The 24,300-nt window shown below is 59.1% G+C and overlaps 2 protein-coding genes across 5 annotated transcripts in view; one reads left to right on the forward strand and one right to left on the reverse strand.

The window, feature by feature from the left end:
* PPRC1 (PPARG related coactivator 1) overlaps positions 1-1,582 on the reverse strand; it is a 19,277-nt gene extending 17,695 nt beyond the window's left edge. Inside the window, exon 1 of the mRNA XM_039708981.1 lies at positions 1,568-1,582. The gene's annotated coding sequence lies outside the window, so the exon portion shown is untranslated. The remainder of the gene's footprint in view (positions 1-1,567) is intronic.
* Positions 1-24,146, forward strand: part of LDB1 (LIM domain binding 1) — a 24,845-nt gene extending 699 nt beyond the window's left edge. Inside the window, exons 1-11 of one of the 4 annotated variants that reach the window (XM_039708992.1) lie at positions 1,483-1,503; positions 18,840-18,942; positions 19,530-19,574; positions 19,796-19,871; positions 20,097-20,199; positions 20,403-20,575; positions 20,817-20,939; positions 21,111-21,194; positions 21,498-21,621; positions 22,063-22,211; positions 22,572-24,146. In XM_039708992.1, the coding sequence (XP_039564926.1) occupies positions 18,923-18,942; positions 19,530-19,574; positions 19,796-19,871; positions 20,097-20,199; positions 20,403-20,575; positions 20,817-20,939; positions 21,111-21,194; positions 21,498-21,621; positions 22,063-22,211; positions 22,572-22,802 (1,128 nt within the window). In that variant the 5' untranslated portion in view covers positions 1,483-1,503; positions 18,840-18,922 and the 3' untranslated portion in view covers positions 22,803-24,146. Of the gene's footprint in view, positions 1-1,482; positions 1,504-1,900; positions 2,178-18,839; positions 18,943-19,529; positions 19,575-19,795; positions 19,872-20,096; positions 20,200-20,402; positions 20,576-20,816; positions 20,940-21,110; positions 21,195-21,497; positions 21,622-22,062; positions 22,212-22,571 lie in introns of those variants that run through there. The other 3 variants (XM_039708991.1, XM_039708989.1, XM_039708988.1) reach the window with 3 other exon arrangements.
* The last annotated feature ends 154 nt before the right edge of the window (positions 24,147-24,300 follow it).

Raw genomic sequence — 24,300 nt, forward strand, 5'->3', positions numbered from 1 at the left:
CTACAACACGGGGCTTTTCAGTGTAGGTGCTGAGGTTTGGCCATGGTGCTGGTGCTGGGGATAAGCTATGGGTGTCAGCAAGGTGTGGGGACTGGAGTCCTAGTCACTCTGGTGGGGATATTTGGTCCAGTCATGGGGGTGATGTCCCCATGGTGCAGGCTGTTGGAATCCAGCTGAAGGGCTGGAGTCCCTAGAGCATGCACGCTTGGGTCTGACTGTGGGATTGGAACGCCATGGCATGGGTGCTAGGATGTGGTTGTGAGGCTCGGACTCCGTGGCATGGGTGCTGGGGTTCCTATGGCATGGATGCTGAGATCCATTGGACTAAGAGATCTGGGACCCAAGAGCACATGGATGCTGGTACCAGCCTGGAACTGGGACCCCACAGGCAGAGTGCTGTAGGGGCATTGGGCAGGCATGCAGGTGGCACTGTGGAGAGTGACCCCGAAGTGCCCCTGTGGCTGGAGCAGTAGGTCTGTGGGGTGCCACAGCTGCCCGTGTGGGTGTGAGGCATAGTGTCCCTGCAGAGGCTTGGCAATGCTGCTGGTGGACATGGATGCTGTATGGCCCCCACCATGGCCATTGTGGGGTGTCTGCTGGAGAGCTTCTTCCTAATTCTGGAGCCTGCGGGCTGGCCAGGCTGCAGGACTACATAGGAGGTGTGATGAGTTGGTGAGGCCTCAGCACCTGGGAGGGTGCTGCCGCAAGGATACTCCTCTGCACGCCTGGGCTTGGGGGCAGGTTTGGGGCAGCCGGCCTGGCTGCATCGCCTGCTGCTGGTGCGGAACCTTGCCGTGCCAGGAGCAAGGCAGGGCAGGGGGCTCGCAGGGCTGCTGGGACCTCTCCAGCACCAGCTCCCTGTGGCGGTGGCCAGCAGACAGGGAGCCAAGTTTGGGGGGCCCTGGGGAGAGGGTTCTGCTGTTTCCCTGGCATCTGGCACATGGGGTCCCTGTGGGGGGACAGCAGGGACGCTCCTCAGCCCAGTTCCCGTGGCAGCATCCCTGTGGTCCCGAGAGAGCCTCCTGCTAGGCCAGCAGCCCGTGCTGGGGGGCTGCTGGGGGCAGCGGGGTGCTGTGACAGCACGCGGTCCCCGTGCCTCCCCCGCCTCTGCCGAGGGGTTTGCAGCTGCACAGCCGGGGTGGGAAGGGGTGCCCCTGCGCGGCCCCCCGCCCCTGCGCTGCCTGCGCCTCGCCGCCGTGTTTCTATGAAGCCAGGCGGCCCCTTCCCCCATCCTCCTCCTCCTCCTCCATCTCCCACTGGAAGCTGCCAGAGCGCTGCTTCCTCAAGCAGAAAGTCACGTGAACCTCCCTGCGAGCCAGGCCGAGCAGCCACAGCGCCCGCCCCGCAGGCACCCCGCACCGGGCACGGCTCCCCTCCCGACAGCCGCGGCCTTGGCGGGGTCCCGCCTCGGCGGGGCGAAGGCCGTGTGGCGGCCAGCGGTGGGGCCCCGCCGTATTCCCCGGGAGCTGGCCCCACGCCGCTGGGAATGTCATCGGCATGGTGGTGGGTGCAAAGAGGGGGGTCCTCCCTCGGTGTGATGATGGGGAGCCGTGGGGTCACCCCTCACCTGGGAGTATCCCTGTGGATGGCTTCATGTGCTGTGTGCCCCCCACGCTGCCCCTGCCGCTGCCCCGGGGCAGGGAGGACACGAGGCTGCTGTGCAGTGTTGCCGTGCCATGTTCATGTGCCCCCTGCGTCTTCCCCCGCTCCCCCTCCGGGGCTGGGTGGCACATCGAGAGCCTGCGCCCCCCTCCCCCTTCCCCTCCCCGGACTGTTTATCGGAATATAGAAAAAACAAGCTCTGCCGCTGGCCTCCCGCCAGCCAGAAACATTTAATGAGCCGCTCTGCCCAGGCTGCTCTTCAGGGCTGCATTAACTTGGAGGAGTTTCCTGCTTGGGAGCTGCTGCCCCGGGGGGGGGGTTTGGCTGCCCCCCTTCCAAGTTGTGCCCTCCCAGAGGGAATGTACTCCTTGCCATCCCAGGGGGTGCATCCTGCCCCACTGCAGCTCCTCCTGCACCCCTCCAGAGATGTTTCCCTGCTTCTTTCTTCCCCTCTGCAAGAGCTTTGGAGCAGGGAGGCTGTCAGCTAGGAACTCTTGTGCCCGAGGATGGTGGGGAGCTGCTGGGGCCAGTGGAGGCCTGAAGGGGGCTTTGCCCCCCACCTCAGATATGGAGAGGTGAGCAGCGTAATGGGCTCAGAGGGGAGCTGGCAGCGGCTGGGGCAGCAGCTGGCTGGTGCTGGTGGTGCTGTGCCCAGGGCTGCTTGGAGCAGACAGGTCTTGGCATCCAGGCCCCAGCGGGGCCCTGACCCCTGGGGGCACCTCGCACTCTCCCAGCATGCTCTGCACTTTCTTCCTTAATTATTTTTATTATTATCATTGTTTTTCCCCCTGTAGTGATGGTGTCAGTGCGGGGGGGAGGAGGGAAGCAGAGCAGAGTGGAGCTGTTCTCCCTCCCTGCGGGGCTGGCTCCAGCTTCATAGCAGGGAAGCAACTTTCCCAAGGTCAGCACCTTCCCTGGGACACATAGCAGAGAACCAGCCTGTGCGCCCCTCTGGCTGGAGGGAGAGCTTCCCAAGGCACGTGCTTTGGGTCCCGGGATGGACATGTCCAGCCAGGGCACGGCCCGTTGCCGTATCCCTCCCTTCTGCCGAGCTGGCGCCGTGCATCCCCCACTGTCACGAGGCCGAGCTGTGCCACATGCCTTCTGCGACAGATGCGCTGGGAAAGGGATGGCAGCGAGCGGGCTGAGTGCCGCGGCGGGGGGGCAGGCAGCCCTGACCTCTGTGGGCTCTGGCTCCCAAACACCCCTGGGGGAGCCTGGCACCTTGGGGTGCCCCTGGGCCTGCTGGGGAGGAGGGGAGCAGCACGGGTCCCGAGGCCTCGTTGTGCATATTGATGTGCTTTAGTCCAGGCTTTCTTCATGTTGCCAGTGATGCTTGGGTGAAAGGTGTTACTTGCCCTGTCCCCCTTAGCAGAGACGTGCCTGACACGAGATATGGCGTGTGCTGTGTTTCCTGCCCACTCCTGGCATGCTGTGGCGAAGTCTGATGGGTTTGTGGCTGCCTGGTGCTCAGTGAGGGGATTCCTCAGGGGTCCTGTTGTTGGTGTGAGGCACCATCACAGCGCTCCTTGGGGCCAGTGTGAGCTCATCCAGGATTTGCCTGGAGAATCCTGCATGGGTTAGTGCCACACCAATGCCAGCAGGTTCAGCACTGTGTATTTGCACTGGGCCCCAAGTTTATTCCAGGAATGTTGTTACCTGCCCAGCACAAACTGCCGTAAAAGCTGGCGAGTGAGGGGATGCCCCTGGGGGATGGGACCTCCAGGGCAGGGAGGTCAGCACAAACTGCCGTAAAAGCTGCTCTCTGGCGTAAAAGCTGCTCTCTGGCGAGTGAGGGGATGCCCCTGGGGGATGGGACCTCCAGGGCAGGGAGGTACCCTTGTGGCCAGGAATGCACTGGCCAGGTGGCTGTATGCCCCCAGGCAGGGCTGGACCCGAAGCAGCTCAAGTGTCCCCTACTCATCCCTGTGTGTCAGATCCCTGGATTTCATGCCACCCTCTCCTCCCGCACTGTGCTCTGGGATTTTCCCGTCATATCCATGTTGCTAGAACACATGAGGCATGGGTCTGCATGGTGTGCCAGGAGCATGCTGGGACACTTGGGAGCGTGGTGCCCATGCACAGCAACTGTTGGTGAGTCCTGGAGCACCAGCCGCACTGTCAGCGAGACCCCCCGGCTCTGTGCAGGGTGACACTGAGCCCTGGGGCTGCCGTTGTGCACGGTGTGGGTGCAGCCCTGGGCCCGGGGAGCAGTGGGTGTGGGGACAGCTCCCCGGGTGCTGGGGTGCAGGCAGGATGGGGCTGGGTGACCGTTATCAGCTGCCCGCAGGCTGCGGCTGTGGTTTCCTGCCGGTGCCGGGGGGAGGCTGCTGGGGAGCAGGCAGGGCTGCCAGGGGGCTCCTGGGCCCCACCTGGAGCAGGGATAGTGGCAGTAGTCTGCCCCTCTGCCAGGGTCTCTGCTGGGCAGGGTTGGGGTGGCTGCAGCAGGGGTGATGCCTGGCAGGTTTTTGGGAGGTTCACTGCTGTGTGCTCCCAAAAGGGGAATGTGGGAAAGTGTGCTGTGCACCATTGTTGGGAGTCCCTCTTGAGCAGGGGTGCTGGTGGGGCTCAGGAGTCTCCAAAGCTGTCAGACCAGCCTCCCAGTGCAGCTCACCCCCTTCTCTCCTGGGCAGGTCATGGATGGGGATGAACGTTAAACCCGAAGCATAATCTCCGCTGTGGCAGGCGCTGGCCCCTGTCCAGCCCTGACCCGCCCTGCCCACAGGGTGACTGATAACACCCTGCCCGCACCCCTCTGCTGCCACTTCCTTTGGGGGGCCCTGTGGGATGTAGCTCCAGCCCCCCTTTTGCAGGGTGTCTCTCTGCCCCAGCTTTGTAGAACCCACAGTCAGGTAGCAGAGGTTACCCTGCACCAAGGTGGTGCCTGTGCCCCAGGATGGACCCATGGTTGAGAGAGTGGCACGCAGAGGTTGGGAGGGCCCCTGCTTTCTGCAGGAGCAGCAGCCTGAGGCCCTCTACTACACACCAAGGGACAGGTGTGTATGCAGCCAGATTTCTGCAGTGCAGCCCAGGTGGCTGTACATAGTGCTTGCAGCCCAAGCCAGGCTGGGACATTGGTGGTGTTGGCTGGACCATTCTACAGCAGCCAGTTGCACCAACCTCTGCTCTGCAACATGCATTCTCCTCCAACCCGGGTTTTGTGCAGCCTGGGGGTCTCCCTTCCAGGGCAGAGGTTGCTCCTGCCTGCTGTGAGTAGCTGCAGGGTGATGGGTGCCAGCTTTTGCCTACACCAGCTCCTGCCTCCCTACTAGGAGCCCATGGGAGCTCGTGGCATTGCAGGCACGCAACTCAGCTGGGCATGGGGCAGGTCCAGGCACCCCGACCTGCCTGCTTCAACTGGCCCGGGGTGGGCCCGGGGTGAGCCCGGGGCAGCTGCGGGCAGGGGCAGGCAGGAGCACGGCAGCAGGAGCTCTCTCCCTGCCGGGGATGGCAACGCAGAGCTGCTGGAGGAGCCTGATGTGGTGCGGCGTTGCATGGAGTTGGGAATGGGGGTGCCGCCTGGGTATGGGGACTGCCAGGCTGCCAAAAGTCCTTGCAGAGGGGCATTTCCCTGCTGAGGCTGGGGAGATGTCGTTATGCTCCTCCCAGCTTGGTGCCCCTGCCAAATCCTTTGGGCAGCCACGGCATGCCGAGTCTCCCTGCCTGCTGCCAGCGCGTGCGCAGCAGGAGGCTTGGACGGCAGCAGGATTTGCCCCCAGAACCCCAGGCTGCCCCCGAGTGGTATAGATGGGGCTCTGTGTCAACAGGAACTGGACCTGGAGCTGGGGGAGCTGCCATCACCATCCCACCGTGGCTGTGTCCCTGCTTGGCCTAGCTGGTGGGGAGGAGGCAGCTGCTAACAGGAAGGACACGCATGTTAGCAACAAAAACACGGCAGTGAGAGGAAGCAGAAGCAATGCATTATTGATGGAGCTATTTGATGCTGCTATATTCGGAGAGCTGCTCCCGAGTGTTCAGCAGCACCGTGTGGGGGGGTGGCAGAGGGTGGGCTCAGCTGGTGGAGTTACCTGCTTCGAGTCAGCTGTGTACAGCCATGGCCCTGTAAGATGTCCTTTACCTTCTCCCAAGGGAGCTTCTAGTGTGGGAGGGCACAGTGACATGTGGGTACCAGGAGGGATGGCAGCCTTAGTGGGTGGGGTTTTGGTGGGTGGCAGCTCCTAGCTATGTAAATCTCTTATGGATGCCAAGGGTCCTCTGTGGCTTGGGAGAGACAAGAGTGGAGGGAGTGCAGGGGGAACAGTGGGCCCAGGACCAGGATGCTCTCTGACCAGGGCTGAGTTCCAAGAGTTGCAGCGCTGGGTGTTGAGGATTCTGCTTTGGTTGTCTTTGAAGCAGCAGTGCCTGTCCCTTGGAGAGTAGATGGTCTTCTTGAGGGACAGAGGGCAAGCGTAGGATGCTGGGGCTGTGCAGCCATGCTGCACGTCACCCCCTCCCTGCTGTGAGTTCCCAGGCCAGGAAAGGGGCTGTAAAACGAACCATTCTTGTAACATGAGAGAATCCACCTGGAGGCTTTGGAGGAGCCTTAAAACCCTGCAGCTCTGGCAGGCTGGCCCTGGGCTTCTGCAGAGGAACTGGGGCTCACTGCTGTGGGTGGCTATGCTGGGGCTGAGGTCTTGCAGGATGTGCATTGCAATGTCTCAGGGACAGCACAGGAACACTGTGGGTCATTTCTCTGGTGCTGGTGCCACAGGGAAACCCCATTCTAGCAGGATGTGCCACAGCTTGTTTGTGCACTGCTTCCCCATGGAGCCTGTGAGCAGCCCAGTGATGATGAGGCTGACCCACGACACCAGAACAAGGCGTGACGTGAGGGTGGACACTCCATGTGAACCTCATGTACTCCGGGGTTCTGCACCCCACTGTAACCTTTCTCCACATCCTCTTGTTTTGGAGAGGATAAGCACCAATGCATGCACTTGGTAGCTGCTTGTCCTCTGCTCACATACTCAGATTGATTTCTCTGTCCCACACAGGATGCTCAAGATGTGGCCCTGTAACTTCTCATCCTGCTCTGGCAGCTTTTCCCCAGCCCCTTGCCTTTATTTCTGCCTCTGGGTGTCTGGAAGTGGTTCTGGCTTTGAAGGGTTAATCCCAGGAGCCCCCAGGATCTGCTGCCTGCCTGGCATGACTCACCATGTAGTTTCCAGCCTCCCCCAAGCCTCCTCTGGAGAGATGGATCTGTGGCTTCTCCAGCCAAAAATGGGGGCCCCTCCTGTTCCAGAACTCCCTTTTTATCTGGTCATGCATAGCTTTAGGGAGGAGAGAAGCCCCTCCTTGAGAAACAGGGAAACAAAGCATATTTTTGTTTGAAGGATGGTAGGATTTGCAGGGTTGGCTCTTGTGTTCTGGAAAGGGGGGGCTCCAGGATGCATGCTGTGCTGCAGACTGCATCTGCATACATGTGATGGTGCCTGGGTCTGGCTGCTCTTTGGACAAGTCCATGAGGTTTGGAAGTGCCAGGCCAGTCTGTCTCCAGTGCAGGCTGTGCTGTTTGCAGAGCTAGCAGATTTTTATTATTATTTTTTATGTAAGCGCGTGTCCGCGTCCCTGCTGTACGCCTGCGCTTGCCAGGGCCCTGGCTGGGTGTCAGTGTGAGCATGCCCTGCCTCCTGCCCTGCTCGCCTGGGACCCCTCACACACACTCTGCAGGCACACCGAGCCGTGGCCACGGGGATCAGAGAGACCTGGGCATCCCCTGGCTACCCTGGTCCCCACCGGGCTCTTCCCATCCATTTGCCTGGGATGTATCCCTGTCCTCACTCCTGCTCCCGAGCTGCTGCCAGCTCCCTGGCCTGAGACCTGTGCCGGCTGTTGGATCAGGGCTGGACTTTGGGGGGACCAGGCAGGCATGGGGCCCTTGCTAGGGGGAGAGTGGAGGCTGTGCTCTGGGGGATGTAGTGCCCTACCACAAATACTGGGTAGCCTTCTGCTCCCCTCACATGAGCACTTGGTGAGGAAGGGGCTCCCCCACACCGTTGCTGCCACACACGCTTCCCAGCTGCATCCCAGCCCTTCTGCTCTCCATCCAGCATCTATTTAATTATTAACTCGGCTATAACCATAAACAGCTGGGGCTGCTGCAGCCACGTGGACCAGTCCAGCGCTGTCGTCAGAGCTGAGCAGGGACACGTGAGCAGTCCCAGAGGGCTGCTGAGCCCCGGGATAAATTGCTCCAGGCATGTTTGCAGTGGATGCACTGGGCCTGGCCATGAGGCTGGGGATGAATGGGGGCTGCTCTCTGATCCCCTGGCCATGGCACAGGTGTCTAATATGGGGACAAAATACCCCTTTTTTCACTGTTTTGCAGTATTCTGCAGTAGCAGTGTGGTGTTCAGTGCTGGTGGGTGGTTGTGCCTTGTGTGTCTTTGTGCCTTGGATTGGGAATGGGGTGCAGGTGGACTGTGTTTGGTGGCAGTCTTGGCCAGGAGGGCTGTGCCATCCATAGCTGTCACCAGCATTGCAGCCAGCACTTTTTTTGGCCTGATGATGGTGGGAGTCGGCATGCTGCAGCCCCATCTCACCCAGTGCCACAAGATTTGGGCTGGCGGGAGGACAAGGCAGTGAAGGGCCAGCATGCTGGGGCGCTCACAGCATCCCTGGATGGGTGAGATTTGGGCTGGCAGGAGGACAAGGCAGTGAAGGGCCAGCATGCTGGGGCGCTCACAGCATCCCTGTGCCCAGTTATCAAGGCACTGAGAGCATGGGTACCTCCAGCTGCGTGTGCCTTTCACAGAGTAGGGTGTCACAGAGGTTTTTAGGTTTACAGTGAGTTTTTCTCTGTAAATTTGGGGTTTAGAAAGAGTTTTGGTCTATTTAGCCATGTGGCTGTGGAAAATGATACTTCAGGGTAGCTTGCAAGAGTGAGGGGAAATCATGGTGGTGCAATGTGGAGCAGGGCAGGGTTGGAGCCTACTCAGCCCATGAGTGTGGGGGACAGGAGTGAGGGGATGCTGCCTGTCCCTCTTCAGTGCTGGTCCCAGACAGCAACATGCTTGGGGAGCAGGGGGCAGCCCCCACTCTTCAGGTGCAGGGCTTTGGGGGTGCACAGGCACGGATGGGAGGAAGCCCCCAAAACCTCATGGATGAGGTTTTGCACCCGCCATGTCTGCTCCATTGGGTGGAGGGGGGTGGGGGGAAGCAAGTGTGCTTGGCAGGATCCAACTGGTTGTACCTGCATTACCCCAAGGCCTGGGGAGGGGATGAGGTGCGGGCCTGGCCCTGCAAGCAGGGGGCCGTGGGAGGGTGTGCATGCCCCAGGCATGGGCGCACACCCAGCCGGGGCTGTGCCGGGAGGCCTTCGGGAAGGCATGCGAGTGCATGCCAGCCCATCGGCAAACAGCAGCCCGTGTGTGTAGGGTGAGCTGTACCAGCACACGTGTGTGTGTGTGTGTGTGTGTGTGTGTACATACATGCATGTGTGTGCACTGAGCCCATGGGCTTGCCGGCTGGGCTGGCAGCAGAGGTCTGTGCCAGGCTGACTTGCCAGGGCAGGAGCAGAAGCTACAAGGGGCAGATGTGGGGCAAAAGGGGAAGGGGAAAAATGGAATTTTTTTTATAACGGAAATATTCATAATAAATTTTTTTCTAAAATCTCCTAACTGGAAGAGGTTGCAGTTTTGTCACGGAAAGGAGACCCTGGGGGTATGATGGCAATTGCAAGCTGGAACATTTTATTTTTCATCCCCCCCTCCCAAACAAACCGCTTGTATTTTTCTTTTCTCGTCTGAAACTGGGGGAAAGGGAAACAAGTTTCAAAAAGAAAAAAAAATCCTGAAAAACTTCAGACACCCCGAAACCAAGCTAAGGAAAAGGTCTATTTTTATTCAAACTTTGGCACTAGGGAAAGAATCCTTGCTCCGGCTGGTGCCGAGCTCCTCAGCGGGACGCGGCTCCCTCATCCCCATCCCGGGGAGTGCCTGTACCGGCGGCGGCGGGCGGGGGGGGACAGCTCTCGGGGGACCCCGTTTGGGGCGTCACCCGTGGGCCCCCGGGCGGCGCGGGGCGGGGGAGCCGGTGCGGGGGGAGCGGGCCCCGCCGCCGCCGCCGCCGCAGCCATTGTGGTCCCGGCCGCGGCGCAGACAAAGGAAGTTTCCCGGTCCCCCCCGCCCCGGTGGCGGCCCCGCTCGGGCGGCGGAGGTGAGGGCCGGGGTCCCGCCTGCGCCGCCCCCGCGTCTGCGAAGTTGTGCGCGGCCGCACCGCGCCGCCGCTCCCCACCGGGGCCCCGTACGGCCCGGGGTCCCCGCGGCAGCTCCCTGCCCGCTCTCTGGTCCCCCGGCCCGGCTCTCCCTGTCCTCAGCTCCCCTCTCCCTCCTCGGCTTCCCTCTCCATCCTTGCCCAGTTCTCCTGTTCCTCATCCCTCCCCAGCTGCTCAGTGCATCCTTGGCCCCTCAGCTCGTTCCCTCCCCTCCAGCTCCCATGTCTGTCCTCCCCCTCCCTGCCCGTGGTGTTCCTCCCTTCCCCTGGCTCCCCTTTTTTTCCACCACGTATTGGCTTTTGGAGGGGCACCCTCAGCCTGGTGGGGTGCTGCCGGCAGCCCCCATGCCCTGCTGTGCCCTGCTCCATCCCAGCCCGCAGCTCCCTTTGTTCTTCTCCGGGTTCCTTCCCCTGCCGAAGCCCCTTGACAGCTGCCCCACGCCCTCCTGGTGCCCCTGCCTGTGCTGTCACGGGGTTTACGGGGCCAGTGCCCGGCTCTGGGGCTGCTCGCCTGCCGCACCTCACTGCCTGCTGCAACTTCATCCTTGCTCGCAGCTCACAGGCTCCCACCAGCCTCCCGCGGGTGCAGAGGGAATAGAAGGTCCAAGGGGTGCAAACACATGAGGGCCACGCGTCTTTCAGAAGCTGCCTTGCCGGGTGTCCAGGCTCAGGGGGCCGTGGGCACACGGGGCTCATTCTCCCTGGCAGACAAAGCACTGGCTTTACCTGGGCCAGCCAGAAGTGGGGACCAAGCTGAGGGAGAGCACAGCATCCTCAGGAGTGGGGAAGCCTCAGCAGCTCCAGTTGAGGAGTCAGCATGCATGCTAGAGCTGTGGAGGGGTGTTTTCCTGGAGCCCCTTTGGTGGATCCTGCTGTGGTAGGCTGCCCTGATCTCGGGTGTCTGGTTTAGTAGTCCCTGCCAGCCTGGCCTCTAGGGATGGGTGATAAGCACTACTGGGGCTCCCTTGGCTTGGGCAGCCCCCAGTCCCATCCCTGCAGCCTTAGCTGGCAGAAGCCAGGCACCATGGCAGGAACCTGCTGAGCAGCTGCCATCCCTAGCCAAAGCCAGTGCCGCAGCAGGAGCCAGAACCAGGTGTCAGCCACTCTCAGGGTGAGGTGTGAGCAAAGGGTTCTGAGGCTGTGGGGTCTAACAGGGAGTCACCTTCTGGGAGCACACAGGGTGCACTTACGCCACGCTGCAAACTGTCACCTGCTTTCTTCTCACCAGGAGGGTCTGAGCCTGCTCGAGGCTGGGCCAGGCAGGTGTGAGAGCAAACACCCCGTCCCAGGGTCTTCCCACTTGCTCTCCACGTGCTTTCCATAGCACCTTGTCTGAGCAGTTTGCAGCGACTCCTCCAGTGCTGGTCAGGTATCAGCTCTTACTGCTTCTGTTGTGAGTGTGGGTAAATGTCAGTGTCCTTGTTCCTTTAAAGCCTTAGGTTTTGGAGTGATCTCTTTTTGGGGGAATTAGGGTTTTCTGTGAAGTAGAACTGAATATGGTCTTTCCACTCCTGATGCTGTAGAAATCCCAGGTTTGTGATCTGAGCACCCCTTAAATGCTGAGTAGTGCTGAGCAGAACGACATAAAGTTGTGTCACCTCAAAGTGGAAAACTTGTGATCCAAGGAGCACAGGCTGGTTCTGGAAGACTTGGTGACACAAAGGTTTTTCTGCCGTTTGGTGACTTTTCCCCTCACCAGGAGCAGGTCACAATCCATGTAAAATAGGAAGAGGGCAGTGAAAAGCCACAGAAGTTCAGTTGAAGCAAAGGTGCCCCAGGCTGGGGACCTGGAGCCTCTTTCAACTTCTTTTCAGAGAGCAGCAATAGCTGGAAGCCTTGAGCTTGCCCAGCTGCTCAGGATGCAGGAGGAGAAGATGATATGGACCAGTCCAGCCCCAGGACTCCATTCCTGTTCCATGGCTGGCAGGGTGGCAGCAGTGCTTGGCCCACAGTGGTCTCAGCGTGCCCTCTTTCATGTGCTTGCAGCTCTGCACTGGCGTGAGCTTCACATCTGCATTAACAATACAAACCTGAAGTCCTGTGTGGTGGCAGAGCAGGATAGCACTTCTGCTGGCCCTCTCCCTTGCAAGCCTCCCATCCTCTGAGTGATCTGGGGACAGAGTGCTCCTGCTGTTTGCTCTGTGTTTGTGGGTTGTCACGCTTGCCACAATGAGGTTTGCTGCCTCGTGGGTTGTTGTTGTGTCGGGTGGAGTTGTAACCAGGGATGCTGGGGTAAGAGGGTTTCCCTGGAGCTGGGTTCCTGGTGTCTTCAGGAGCACTAGGCAGGTGTGCTTGACCATGTGCATGACCATGTCCTTTTGCCTCCTGGGGTTTTGGCCCCATCCTGCATTGGTTGTCCAAAGGCCTGACACCAGTGGCAGCACGTGCTGTGTGTTCAGAGGTGGGAGCCCAGCAACCACTGCATTTGCTGTCCCCAGTGCTGCCAGCAGCCTGCCTGTCCCTCGTTCAGCCACTTCCATGTTGCCTTTTAGCCAAGTACTGAGGAGAGAGAAGTTCTGCCTGGGCAGGAGGGCAGAGGCTTGCCCTGGCAGCTCGAAGAAGCCACGGAGGTGCTTTGTAAGCTGCACAGAGTGGGCTCCCGCCATGCTCACACTGTCCCTCCTCTCCATGGGCATCTGTGAGTGGCCCAGACCTTGTGGCAGGCTCTGCACTCCAGCCTCATGGTTCGCCCCCGGGCGCATGCTGCCCCAGCGAGGCCAGCTGGATCCTCGCCGCGGGAGTTATCCAGCTTTTTTCCCCCCTCCGGAGCGGGCGGCTGGCCGGCTGCCAGGGCTGCGGGGCTCCACCTAGGAGGCAACATGGAGCAAGGCGGCCGGCGGCGGGGCCGCCGTCTCCGGAGACTACGCGTCCCAGCGTGCAGCTCTCGGCGCTGGCAGCGCGGGCAGCGCGGGGAGCGTTGCATCCCGGGATCGCGAATCTCCATGCGCCACGTGGGGCTGACAGCCTCCAGCGCTCCGAGGCAGCCGCGCTGGGGGTCCTGCCGGCCTGCAGGACCGCTGTGTACCCCTCTCTCAGTGCACGCACAGACCGCAGCCTCTTGCTGTCGCTTCCCTGCGCTGGGGCTCTCAGCTCCAGCTCTCCCAGGCAGGTCTTGTCCCTGTGGAGGGCTGCCCTGAGCAACAAGCCCACAATGCCATGCAGAGCTGTGTAGTTTTGTTCCACCATGTGCGTGGCAGGCAAGCAGCTATGAGTGGGGATGTTGCCTTCATGTTCTGCAGGGCCATCGGCATGGTTAGCTATAACTGAATTTTTCTGTGCTGCCGCAGAGCCTAGAAAACCTTTGATGATGAAAATCCCAGTTTGCTAGGAGGGTTTTGTTCTAGGTGTGCTGACAGGGTTTTTTTTCCAGCCCCACGGTTCCCACACGACATTGTTTGTTTGTTTGCCAGTGCTGCACTGATGCATGCTGCAGGAGGGATGTCAGCCTGGTCACTGCAGGGTGGCAGGGCCCCAGGGTGAAGGGGTCTGGGAGAGAGAGAAAGTGTCTGAAAATTTGAAAGGTGCATTTCTGAGGCTGAAACCGACAGCGTTTGATTATGGATCATCTTTGAGACAGTGAACTGAAAGGAGTAATTAGGGACAGTGGGATATTTCCCTGAGAGTTGCAGGAAATGACTGCCTCGTGGTAAGTTGATAGTAGTGGAGCTGAAACTGGGTTATCTGTGGGATTGCATCTGGGGCTTGCAGCCGTGGACGTGATTCAATTTTCTGGCTGTTTTGCAATTGGCAGGGTGTGCTTTTCTCCCTTTTTCCCTCCTGGAGAATTCCCCGTCTATGTGTCTGAATCATCTGAGGAGGAAAATGGGAAAGGGGAGACTTCTGCTGTCCCTAGGTACTGCAGGGCAGTGCAGTTCCCTGGGGGCCCAGCCAAATGTCCAGCTCCAGAGGATGCCTCCTGGGAGACCCTGGACCCTGGCAGAGCTGGGGCTGTGGGACTACGCTGAGCCCTGACCTGCAATTCCACAGCCCAGCCAGGTTCTCCTCACCTATTGCTTTCAGATGTCACTGCTTTGCAGCCTTCATCAAGATTGTCACTTTGTAATAATTAGCTGCAGGCTAATTATCCCTTCTCTGGCTGTCCCCCTAAATTTGTGACCTGATCTGCAGAGAAGAGCACCCTTGGGTTCAGATGCTTTGTGTGCTGCTGTGGAGGACTTTTGCACCGATGTTGCAGGATGTGACCTGGGGCTGGGACTCCATGCACGTGGTGTGGTGTGAGCAGGGAGGCAGCTTGTGGTCCAGATAAGCTCTGTGGATGGCTCGGATGTGCAGCTTGGGAAAAGTGAGAGAATAATCCCTGCATGCAGCCAGGCAGGCAGCAATGCAGGTTTTGCCTTTGGACAGGCAGCGTCCTAACTGGGGTCAGCCTCTGGATGCCACTGAGTCCATGGCACATGGTCTCCTCCCAGAGTGGTATCTCCTGTTCCCTGGAGAGCCCAGCCTCCTGGGAGCTTCAGCTTCACCAGTTGTGCATTTTTAAAACAAACGGGGTTTCTGCAAATTTATATTGTCACTGATAATGTCTCAGGCTGTGTCTTGTGGGTTCCACCTGGGTTCCTCCGGGCTTAACAATAACATCGGAGTTTGCAACTGGCCTCTCCCCATCCACTCTATTCCAAAGACAGGAGAAAGAAGAGGTGAAGGCAGGCTTGTGGGGACAGACCACTGTGTGCTCCATGTGCCTCTGCCTGTCCCAGTCACTCTGAGTACTTCATGTTTGCCTCCCAGCCCTGCCAACTTCCCGGACACCAGGCACTGTCACTGGGCAAAACCACGTGAATTATTTGAGACGCTGCCCTGCACCCAGTCCCAGAAGCACCCTCATGACAGCAGTACTGGCCTGGAAAGATGTATTTCTTCCCTCTATCAGGGCGCCCACACCCCATCGAGGCAGCCCTGCGAAACAATGCCGCTATTTACACTTTAAAGCCTGGTTAGGCAGCCAGGAAGCCGGCACGGGGCATTCCGGGAAGCACCGGCCCGGCCGGCTTAGGAGGCTGGCCTCTCTTCTTCCCGGGCTCCTGGGAGGAGCAGGACGCTCCCCAGCTGAGCTGTAACCCTGCAGCCCCTTTCAAGCCCCACCTCTTGATTTTTTTTTTCATAATTTATGTTTTTAACCTCTGTCTTGGTGGTGTGCTGTCACAGAGAGCACACTGGCTGCCCAGACAGGAGTGGCTCCTGTCTGGTAGGGGGGCACCGATTCCAGCAGCCACAGGTACAGGAGGACCAAGATGTTGATGCTGCTTTGCCTTTGTCCTCAGCAGTTCTTTGCTCTTTGATGGTGAAGTTATGGGAGTTCAGGCAGGCTTTTCTCCCTGCTTTCCATGTCCCCTGCCCAGGCAGGCAGCTCCATGGTGCTGGTCTTGGCTCACAGTACCCTGCTATCTCCTGGCTGTGTTGGCTCTGTGAGGTCTCCACCATGCTTTGGGTACCTTGGGGAATCTGATGTTCCCGAGCTCTGTGAGCTTGGCTGGGATGTGAATCATTCCTGCTCCAACAAACCCACCGGACAGTGCACCAGAGAGCTTTTGTCATAGGGCTGATAGTTCACAAGCAGGAGCAGCAGAGGAGAAGATGTGGAAGGTTGGGCAGTGCTGGGCTGTAATGAGTCACAGACAGGGCACCTGCCTTCTGTTCCCAGGGCGGTCGCCCACCTGGAGCTGTTTACTTGCCCACGTTTTTGTGGCAGGTCTGTGGACCTGGTCTCGGCTGAGGATGCTGAGCTGTGAGATCCCTTCCTGGGGTTCCCTTCTCCTGTGCCTCCACACTGAGGAGGAGCCATGGAGCCTCCCACCTGGCCACGAGCACTGTGCTCTTTGCCCAGACCTGCCTGGGCCGGTAGCTCACCAGCTGCAGCGTCAGCCTGATTTTTTCCCTTGCTAAATGTTTTTGTGTCACTGGGCCAGCACCTGTGAGCAGCCACAGGAAGCATGTCCTTTGCCTCATGTTCCACAGGGGCATTGCATGCTCAGCCACCAAGCAGCATCCCTGTTTGCACGAAGCCTGCATGCATCACCAAGCCTGCCCAAATCCTGTGCTCAAAGCAGGAGGCAGAGCAGGACCATGCAGAAACAGCAGCTAGAACCAGGCACTTGGGACAGGCCACATCCTGCATTTCTGTGTCACTGCACCTGGCTGGACAGGGCTTGCAGGCAGCTGGGGCAGTATGAAGAAAAGAGGTGGTGATGCAGGGATGTCCTGGACCAGGCAGCATGACCTGTGTGTGAGTAAAAGTTGGTGTTCCTGCTGCTGTAAAGTAATTGTGTTACTTCATGTAACGTATGTAATGTGTCTATGGTGAAAGTAGAGTTTGGACAGCTTGTATCAAATCCTAAGGCTGTTGTTAGTGTTATTTCAAACCACTGAATCCAGTAACATATTTTACGCTGCATTAAAAATAATACTTGGTCAGGATGCCAGTCTTGCTGCGGTCACATAACAGGCTTCTCTCCACTCCTCTAGATCCTGACACAGGTCACTCAGAGCTCCAAAAGCAGGGTGTCTCCATATTAACCTGCTGGGAAAGGCCCAGGATGGAAATGGAGGCTTGGGTAGAAGTGATGGCCTGGCTTGTCTTCTGTCCCATCTCCAGCAGCAGGGAGCTAGGGAAGAGCATGAGAAGCACAATGGATGGAGAGTGATGTGTCTCCCTGGTCTCACCACCCCAGGAGACCTTCCTGCGCCCTGAAAAACAAGATGGGCACTGAGGATGGCAAGAAGCCTTGGGAATTTAGTCTTCCCATGTCTCATCAGTGAATGAATACAAAGAAATTGAAGGATGAGACCTGCTGGGTCTGATTTTTTGCTGCCCCTCAGGACATGATGACCAGAAACAAGCAGTGCTTCAGCCACTGCTGTCTCTGCCTATGAATTGGTTTGTTTTCAACAGAAGTTTGGGAGTTTTGGGAAGTTTCCTATGTGCTGAACATGCTTCAGTGTCATGTTGTATAACAACAGAATGGAGGAAATAGAAATGCTGTGTTTCTAGTACACTTTGGGCTGAATTATTGTCTGTTAGGCACAAGTTGATGTGGATAAAGCAGAAAGCAAAAACTCCTCTGCAGCAGCAACTGACTAGCACCAAACTCCCTATTAAAACTTGTTTTATCTATGAAAACATTCAGTAAGAGCAAGGGGCCGACATTGTTAGCAGCCATATGAGAAATTGTGCCATGTCCCACTTATCCTCACTGCAGGCGGGCAGGAGTGGGAGCAGTGAGCCACGGCTGAGTGGCTGGGCTGGCTCCAGCCCCACAGGACTGGTAGATCCTGGTGAGAGCTGGAGAGGAGCTGGGTTCAGCTGCTCTGGGGAAACGTGGTGAAAAGGCCCCAAGAAAATCAAGAAGTAAAACACGCATTTTCCCCATTGGAGGTTGGATTTAATGCTCGGGAGGTGACCCCTTCTATTTTTGACCAGCCCTTGCTCAGCAGTGTGTGCAGTCCCTGTGACTGCTGACTTGGGGTCCCAGATGGCTCGGCAGGGGTGAAGGTGATGCCTTGGTTATTCACCTCTGTTGGCTAATGAGCTCTTTGTTGCTACAAGCTGGACATCTTGGGTCCCTGTGCTGGTGGCACTGCTTTCCTTGGCTCTGGTGCTTTTTACTCCCCTCCTGTATCCATCATGGTCGAGCTGCTGCTCCGATCCTGTCCTGGCACCCTTCTGCACAGCGTGGCCGTGGAGGGGAGCCCAGAGGGGCACTGGTGTGGCTGGCGCCTCTGGGCCGCTTCCCTCCCTGCTGGGTTTGCTTTCTGCAGTACCGGGCGGCAATGCTGGCGGTCCGTGGGCGTTGGGAAGTGCCCGTCCCAGGGCTGTGTGCGGGCGGGCAGCCGGTGGGGATCCCTCCTTGGCCCCGGCACGGCCGGCTCGGGGCCCCCGCCCGCGGCGGGACGGGGGCAGACGTGTCTGTGCTCGGCAGGCCGGCTGAGCCGGTGGAGCCGGAGCTGCCTGGCAGCTCGCCCGCTGCTGCGCCCCATCCAGGTCAGCCCGTCTGCCCGCCCGCCTGCCCGAGGGAGGGAGGGAGGGAGGGAGGGAGCCGCGTGCCTCAGCAGCATCCTGGCGCAGCGTGCCGGGTCCTGCCAGCCGCGGGGCGTGCCGGGGCTCCCGCGGGGCTCGGGAGCCGTGCTGGCAGCCGCTGCTCCCGGAACCTGCCCTTGTGGTGGCAGTGGGTGGCGAGTGTGGGAGCCCCTGGCTGCCCCTAAGGAGCCTGGCTGGGGCTGGCTCTGCCCGGCTTGCCTAATGTCTGCTATTAGCAGGTCTGGGGGCCCCAGGTGCTTCCAGGATGTGTGCTGGTTTCACATATCGTGTGCTCCGTTGCAGACCCCATCACTCCCCATACCCCTCTGTGGGCCCTCTTTCCTTGCCCTGGTGCTGTGGTGGGCAGTGAGGCTTTGGGTGGTTTGGTCACAGCTGGGGGCTGGCGTGTGGGATCTCTCTCTCTGCCTGGATCCGGGTGGCCACTGGCCTGCCTGAGCAGCAGATGGTGGCTGCCTGGGGACCCGCCATCCATCCCTCTGGGCAATTATTCACCCATCACCATGACGATAGAAAGGTCAGCAAAAAGATCCTGTGTGATTCCCGGGTCGGTCAGTGTGGGATTAGGAGCAGTGTGGGAGGGAGGGCTAGGGCCCAGCCAGCCCCTCTGCAGGCTCACCAGCTGGACTGTCCCCCTCGGGCACATCCCCAGAGCACAGCCAGCTGAGAACTGACAAACTTTGGGTACCAGTGAGAAACCCTTGGGATGCGGTTGGGCCCCTCTGGCTGCTGATCCTGAGAGCTCAGCCTTGACCCTCTGAGTTCTGTCCTGCACAGGGGAGGCCTGGAGCTGTGTGTGGGATGAAGGGAGTGAGCTGACATCTGGGGGAAGCAGAGGAGGGATAGGGCTGTGCTGACGGGGGCTTGACTGGTGCATCCTTCCACCTCCTCCTCCAGGAGAAACAGCAGTAGTGTGTCTTTCCTCACAGGGTGCCCTTGACTGACCCGTGTCCTCTCTCTTTCTCTCCAGGCTGTTCCTCTAAGTCATTCAAGCTGTACTCGCCAAAGGAGCCCCCGAACGGCAACGCCTTCCCCCCCTTCCACCCAGGCACCATGCTGGATCGAGATGTGGGGTGAGCTGGGGCTCAGGGAAGGGTCTGCAATGTCGAGGACACTCTGCAGTTTGCAGGCTCTCTGTGTTATGCTTCCCAGCAGCAAACTGAGACTGCAGTGCATGGAGTTCAGTTAGCATAAGGGCAAAGAGGGAATTGGAGCAGGCACAGGTGATAGTGGGTTGAGAATGAGTGATATTTGGAATGAAGGAAGCCTCCACATCCTGAGCTCTGTCAGGCCAAGCCCTTTGCCTGACCAAGCCCCTGGAATGACAGGGAGCCCTCCCAGCTCCTGCCAAAACAGCCCCTTCTTCAATGTGTCCTGCCTGGCACCAGTCACTGCTGCAGAGGAGCTGGGTATGTCCCCAAAGAGCAGTTGGCTTGGTCTCAGGGGTGGTGGAGCCAATGATGTGGGATCAGAGCCCAGTTTTGGGCTACAGCTCGCCCCATGGGGCCATCAAATGTTGGCAGCCAGAGTAGTCTGCACTGTGGGGAGTCACTCAGCTCCAGTGAGCCTGACTGCCTGCTGTAGCCAGGGAAGTAGGAGCTGTGGTGAGCAGGGAGATCCCTGCTAGCACTGATATGCCTGCATCTCTTTCCACTGCTAGACCTACTCCTATGTACCCACCGACGTACCTGGAGCCTGGAATCGGGTAAGCATGGGGGCCAGTGTGGACCCTGCTGGGGGGGAGCTCGTGCCTGTGGTGGGGGTGCCTCAGCAGGGCCAGCATGCTGGCTGGCTGGGGCTTGTGGGAGGATTGCTCAGACTCTGCCAGCCCTGGAGGGGCTGTATGTATTCCCCCTGTGGGCTCAGGACCCCTCCGCACCCTGTGGCTGCCATCCCCTCTGATGGCTTGCTGTGATCTCTGGGCAGGAGGCACACGCCGTACGGGAACCAGACCGACTACAGGATATTTGAGCTCAACAAGCGGCTGCAGAACTGGACAGAGGTAGGCTCCTGGGAGGGTGAGGGTTGGCCAGGGCAGTATTTTGGCAGTGGGGGCCTTCTCCCACATACGGCTGTGGGACAGGGCTTGTCACCCCCATCTCTGAGCACTCAGCTCGGAGCTCAGTCTTCCGTGGGTTGAGCACGTGGCTGCTGTGCCTGGCAGCCAGCGTCTGTATGTCTGTCTCTGTCTCCTCCCCATAACTTAGCATCTCTCTGCCGTCCCCAGGAATGTGACAATCTGTGGTGGGATGCATTCACCACAGAGTTCTTTGAGGATGATGCCATGTTAACAATCACTTTCTGCTTGGAGGATGGACCAAAGAGATACAGTGAGTACCAGCTTGAGCCCTCCTTCCTAAGGGTATTGCCATCCAGCAGGAGACAGTTGTGTGCTATGGGGGATGTGGGTAGGGTGTCAGAGCTCAGCTGTTTCCAGACAGAAGGTATGGGGGGACCCTCTTCATGTACATTCCAAGGAACGTCTGGGTGAGCTGGGTTTACTGACCTTATTTTCCTCTTTCTCCTGCTGCAGCGATTGGCCGGACTCTGATTCCCCGTTACTTCCGCAGCATCTTTGAGGGGGGAGCCACAGAGCTGTACTACGTGCTCAAGCACCCCAAGGAATCCTTCCACAACAACTTCGTCTCGCTGGACTGTGACCAGTGCACCATGGTCACCCAGCATGGCAAGCCCATGTTCACCCAGGTACTGCCAGCACCCGCAGCTTCTGCTGCCCTCCTGCCTTGTTTTTTTCTGCCCTCTTGGTGGCTACAATCCCACGGGGCTGTGCATTTTGGGCTTGTGGGTATGGCTTCTGTTGAGACTCACATGAGGCAGAGGCAAGCCACTATGAGTGTGTTCCAGTGTGCAGCAGTAGGTTCCCAGGGGATCTGGGCTGGGGGAAGCTGGGGCAGCCTGTGCCTGACCCTGTGCCCTGCCCACCCAGGTGTGTGTGGAGGGGCGGCTCTACCTGGAGTTCATGTTTGATGACATGATGAGGATAAAGACGTGGCATTTCAGCATCCGCCAGCATCGAGAACTTATTCCCCGCAGCATCCTTGCCATGCATGTGAGTACAGCTCCAGGAGCTCCCCTGGGCATGAACAGCACAGGGCTGCTGAGCTCCTCAGGCTGCTGTGCAGGTGGGGGACCTCAACCCAGTCCTGCATCACAGGCCAGGGCACGGGAGGGCTGTTCCCAGCCTGGATGCAGCTGAGCTTTCTCTCCCTCTCACTCCTAGGCACAGGATCCACAGATGCTGGACCAGTTATCCAAGAACATCACACGCTGTGGGCTCTCAAACTCCACACTCAACTACCTCCGAGTAAGTGTGCAAGAAGAGGGGGTTTGCAGCTCTGCCATGTCTTGTGCTCTCAGCTGCCTGATGCCAGGCTGCCCTGGCGTGTGGGTAGGCTGCAAGGCTGGCTTTGTGAAAGGGATCTTGCAGAGGGGCTGTAGAGAGCGATGGGGCATTGGGTCTGCCAAATCCCACAAACTCATGGTGTGGCTTGGGTCGTTGCAGCACAGACACCTGCCTGTAGAGGTGTAGGGTTAGGGTTTTGGGGTCTCCATTTTGCTGAGCCCCAGAGCATTGCAATCTAACCCAGAGTCTGTCTGTTCTCTGCAGCTCTGTGTAATCCTAGAACCAATGCAGGAGCTCATGTCACGGCACAAGACCTACAGCCTCAGTCCCCGGGACTGCCTCAAGACTTGCCTCTTCCAGAAGTGGCAGCGGATGGTCGCTCCGCCCGGTGAGTCTCACACTGCCTGCTGTGCTGCCTGGGGGTCTCTGGGACTGTCTGCTCAGGCCCTGCCCTCGGTGCAGGCTTCTCCCAGCCCCAGAGCTGTACTTGGCTTTGTTTCATAAGGCTGGGAGTGGTGAACCAGGCATTTGGCTTCTTTCTATGCTGGTCTGCCTTCCCAGTGGTGCAGAGCAGGGCTGCAGGCAGCCAGTGCTCCCTGCCTCGGGGCTGCCAGCTGCTAGTGGAAAGCAAAGCAGGAATGGAAGTGTTCCTGCCCCCACACCTGTCCTCTGGTCTGGGAGGACAGCAGAGATGTGGAGGTGAGGAGGGTGGTGATGCAGCCTGGAGAGGAATGCGTTCCTTGAAGAAGTAGGGTTTGCATAAAAGGGCCTGGGGGGTACCAGCTTCCTCTTGTTGGGACTAACCATGTATGTCTCCATCCTTCACCAGCTGAGCCAGCACGGCAGCAGCCCAGCAAGCGCCGGAAAAGGAAGATGTCAGGGGGCAGCACCATGAGCTCTGGTGGGGGAAACACCAACAACAGCAACAGCAAGAAGAAGAGCCCAGCCAGCACCTTTGCCCTGTCCAGTCAGGTACCTGTAAGCATCCCGTTTCCATTCTCTCTTCCTGCTGTGGGGTGGAGGGGAGGGTTCTCTGCCCCTGCCCCTGGGAGCTGCTAGGGGGAGACCCCCAGGGTTGCCTGTCTGAGCCACCCCAGTTCTTCCCATGTGATGGGGAAAAGAAGGAGGGGGTGTCCCAGCCGCCTTCCCTGAGTCCCTTTGCTCTCCTGCAAGGGAGTGAGGATGTGTTTGCCCCACTCAGTGCCCCAGCTCAGGTTCTGCAGTGGAGATGAGGACGTGGCCCTACAGCTGGGGAAAGGGGCTGCGCTGATGAGAGGGGGTCTAGCGGCCCAGGCTCCCCCCACCTCGATTATGTTTCGGGACCGTCTCCCCTTTCAGGATGTGATGGTGGTAGGCGAGCCCACGCTGATGGGGGGGGAGTTTGGGGACGAGGACGAGCGCCTCATCACCCGGCTGGAGAACACGCAGTTTGACGCCGCCAACGGCATCGACGACGAGGACAGCTTCAACAACTCGCCGGCGCTGGGGGCCAACAGCCCCTGGAACAGCAAACCGCCCTCCAGCCAGGAGAGCAAGTCAGAGAACCCCACGTCGCAGGCGTCGCAGTAACGGCCCCCCCGCCGCCCCGTGGACTCAGTCCCAACCAATCTACCTGTACATTTGCAACGGAGAGTGACTGGGGAGCGGCGAGGTACCGGGGGCGGATCGGCGCCACGCGAATGACGGGGTGCACACCAGGCAGGCAGCCCCCAGCCGTCACCCCCGCCGCCTCCCCGCACCCCCACGCCTGCCTCCCTGACGGACCCCAGGGCAGGGGTGGGTTTCCGGGGCCGTAGCTTCATTATTCCCCCTGCGCTCTTCTTTTCTGCTTCTTGCCCACAGAGCTTCTCATCCCTGTCCCAACATGCCCGACCCCTCCCTGCCGAGTGAGGGGGAATTGGTGGGGAGGTGTTGGCAGCGGCTGGCGTTACCAGATGCCGTGTGTTGGGGTCTGGCACAGCACAGAGACCCTCCTCCTCCTCCCTGGCCCCGTGGCTGGTGTTTGCTGAGCAGCCACTTGCGGTGGGGTTGCACATCCCCAGTCCAACATGGGGCTGGTTGGGAGGGGCAGTGATGGAAATCCTTCCCTGTGCCTCGGGCTCTGCCACGGGGCTTCCTCCTGCCAGGGTCAGATCCTGCAGTGCTGGGATGGTGTTGAGGATAGGGCCCCGTCACATTTCCCACTCTCCTGCACCTTCCCCTTCCCCTTGCTGCCCAGAGCAAGAGCGCAGCACAGCCATGGGGGGACCCTTGTATATAGGAAGTGCGTGGTGGGGGGCTGGGGGGCACGGAGGACCCGCGGCTCTGCTGGAGCAGCCGGTGCCCTTGTTCCCTGCCTGCAGCCCCTGTGTTTCCCTCCACCCTGCGTGAGTCTGCCTGGGGCCCCTTTGGAACCCCTGGCTCCTGGTACCTCCTACTTTTGTCTTTTTTTAAGAAAAAAAAAATAATATTATTAAATTGTAAGTTTAAAAAAGAGAAAGAAAAAAAAAAATGGAAAAATACCCCCTCAGCCCCCTTGCCCATTCCCCCCTCCTGTCCCAAACCCTTTCACCCTGTCCTGACTTTTGTACAGGCTTCTTCTCTTGGAAGTCTCATTTTATATCCAGTTCGGAGAGCTTCAAACCAAGGAGAGACTTTGCAGACTTCCTTTCTAATCCCTCCAGAGGTCGGGGGGCCAGCCCCCCGCCTCTCTTCTCAATGTAAATCTTGTGTGCTGTTGTCCCCGCTCCCCCCTCGGGTTCGTGTACCTCGTGCTTGTACATTTCCGCGCTGTAGACAGTGTGTACGATACTGTTCTTTCAATGTGTTATCACTAGAGCAGGTGCCTCCATTGATGTTAGGGAAACGATGAGAAAAATAATAATTTTGGGGGGGGTTTTTTTGGTTTAAAAAAAAAAAAGAGAAAAAAAATAATCCCTTCCAAGGCTTTTTCCAAGGAGAAGACGGGAGGTGCCGGGGGAGGGTGTTTGTGCTAACTAACTAGTTCACCCCAGCAGCCTTGGAGTGGGGTTTTGGGGGAAGATGGGAGTCTGGGCTGCCTGTGGGAACCCCCTGGCATGCCCCGTGG

The sequence above is a fragment of the Passer montanus genome, unplaced genomic scaffold (genome assembly GCF_014805655.1).
Source record: "Passer montanus isolate IOZ18808 unplaced genomic scaffold, ASM1480565v1 scaffold21, whole genome shotgun sequence".
Taxonomy (NCBI): Eukaryota; Metazoa; Chordata; class Aves; order Passeriformes; family Passeridae; genus Passer; species Passer montanus.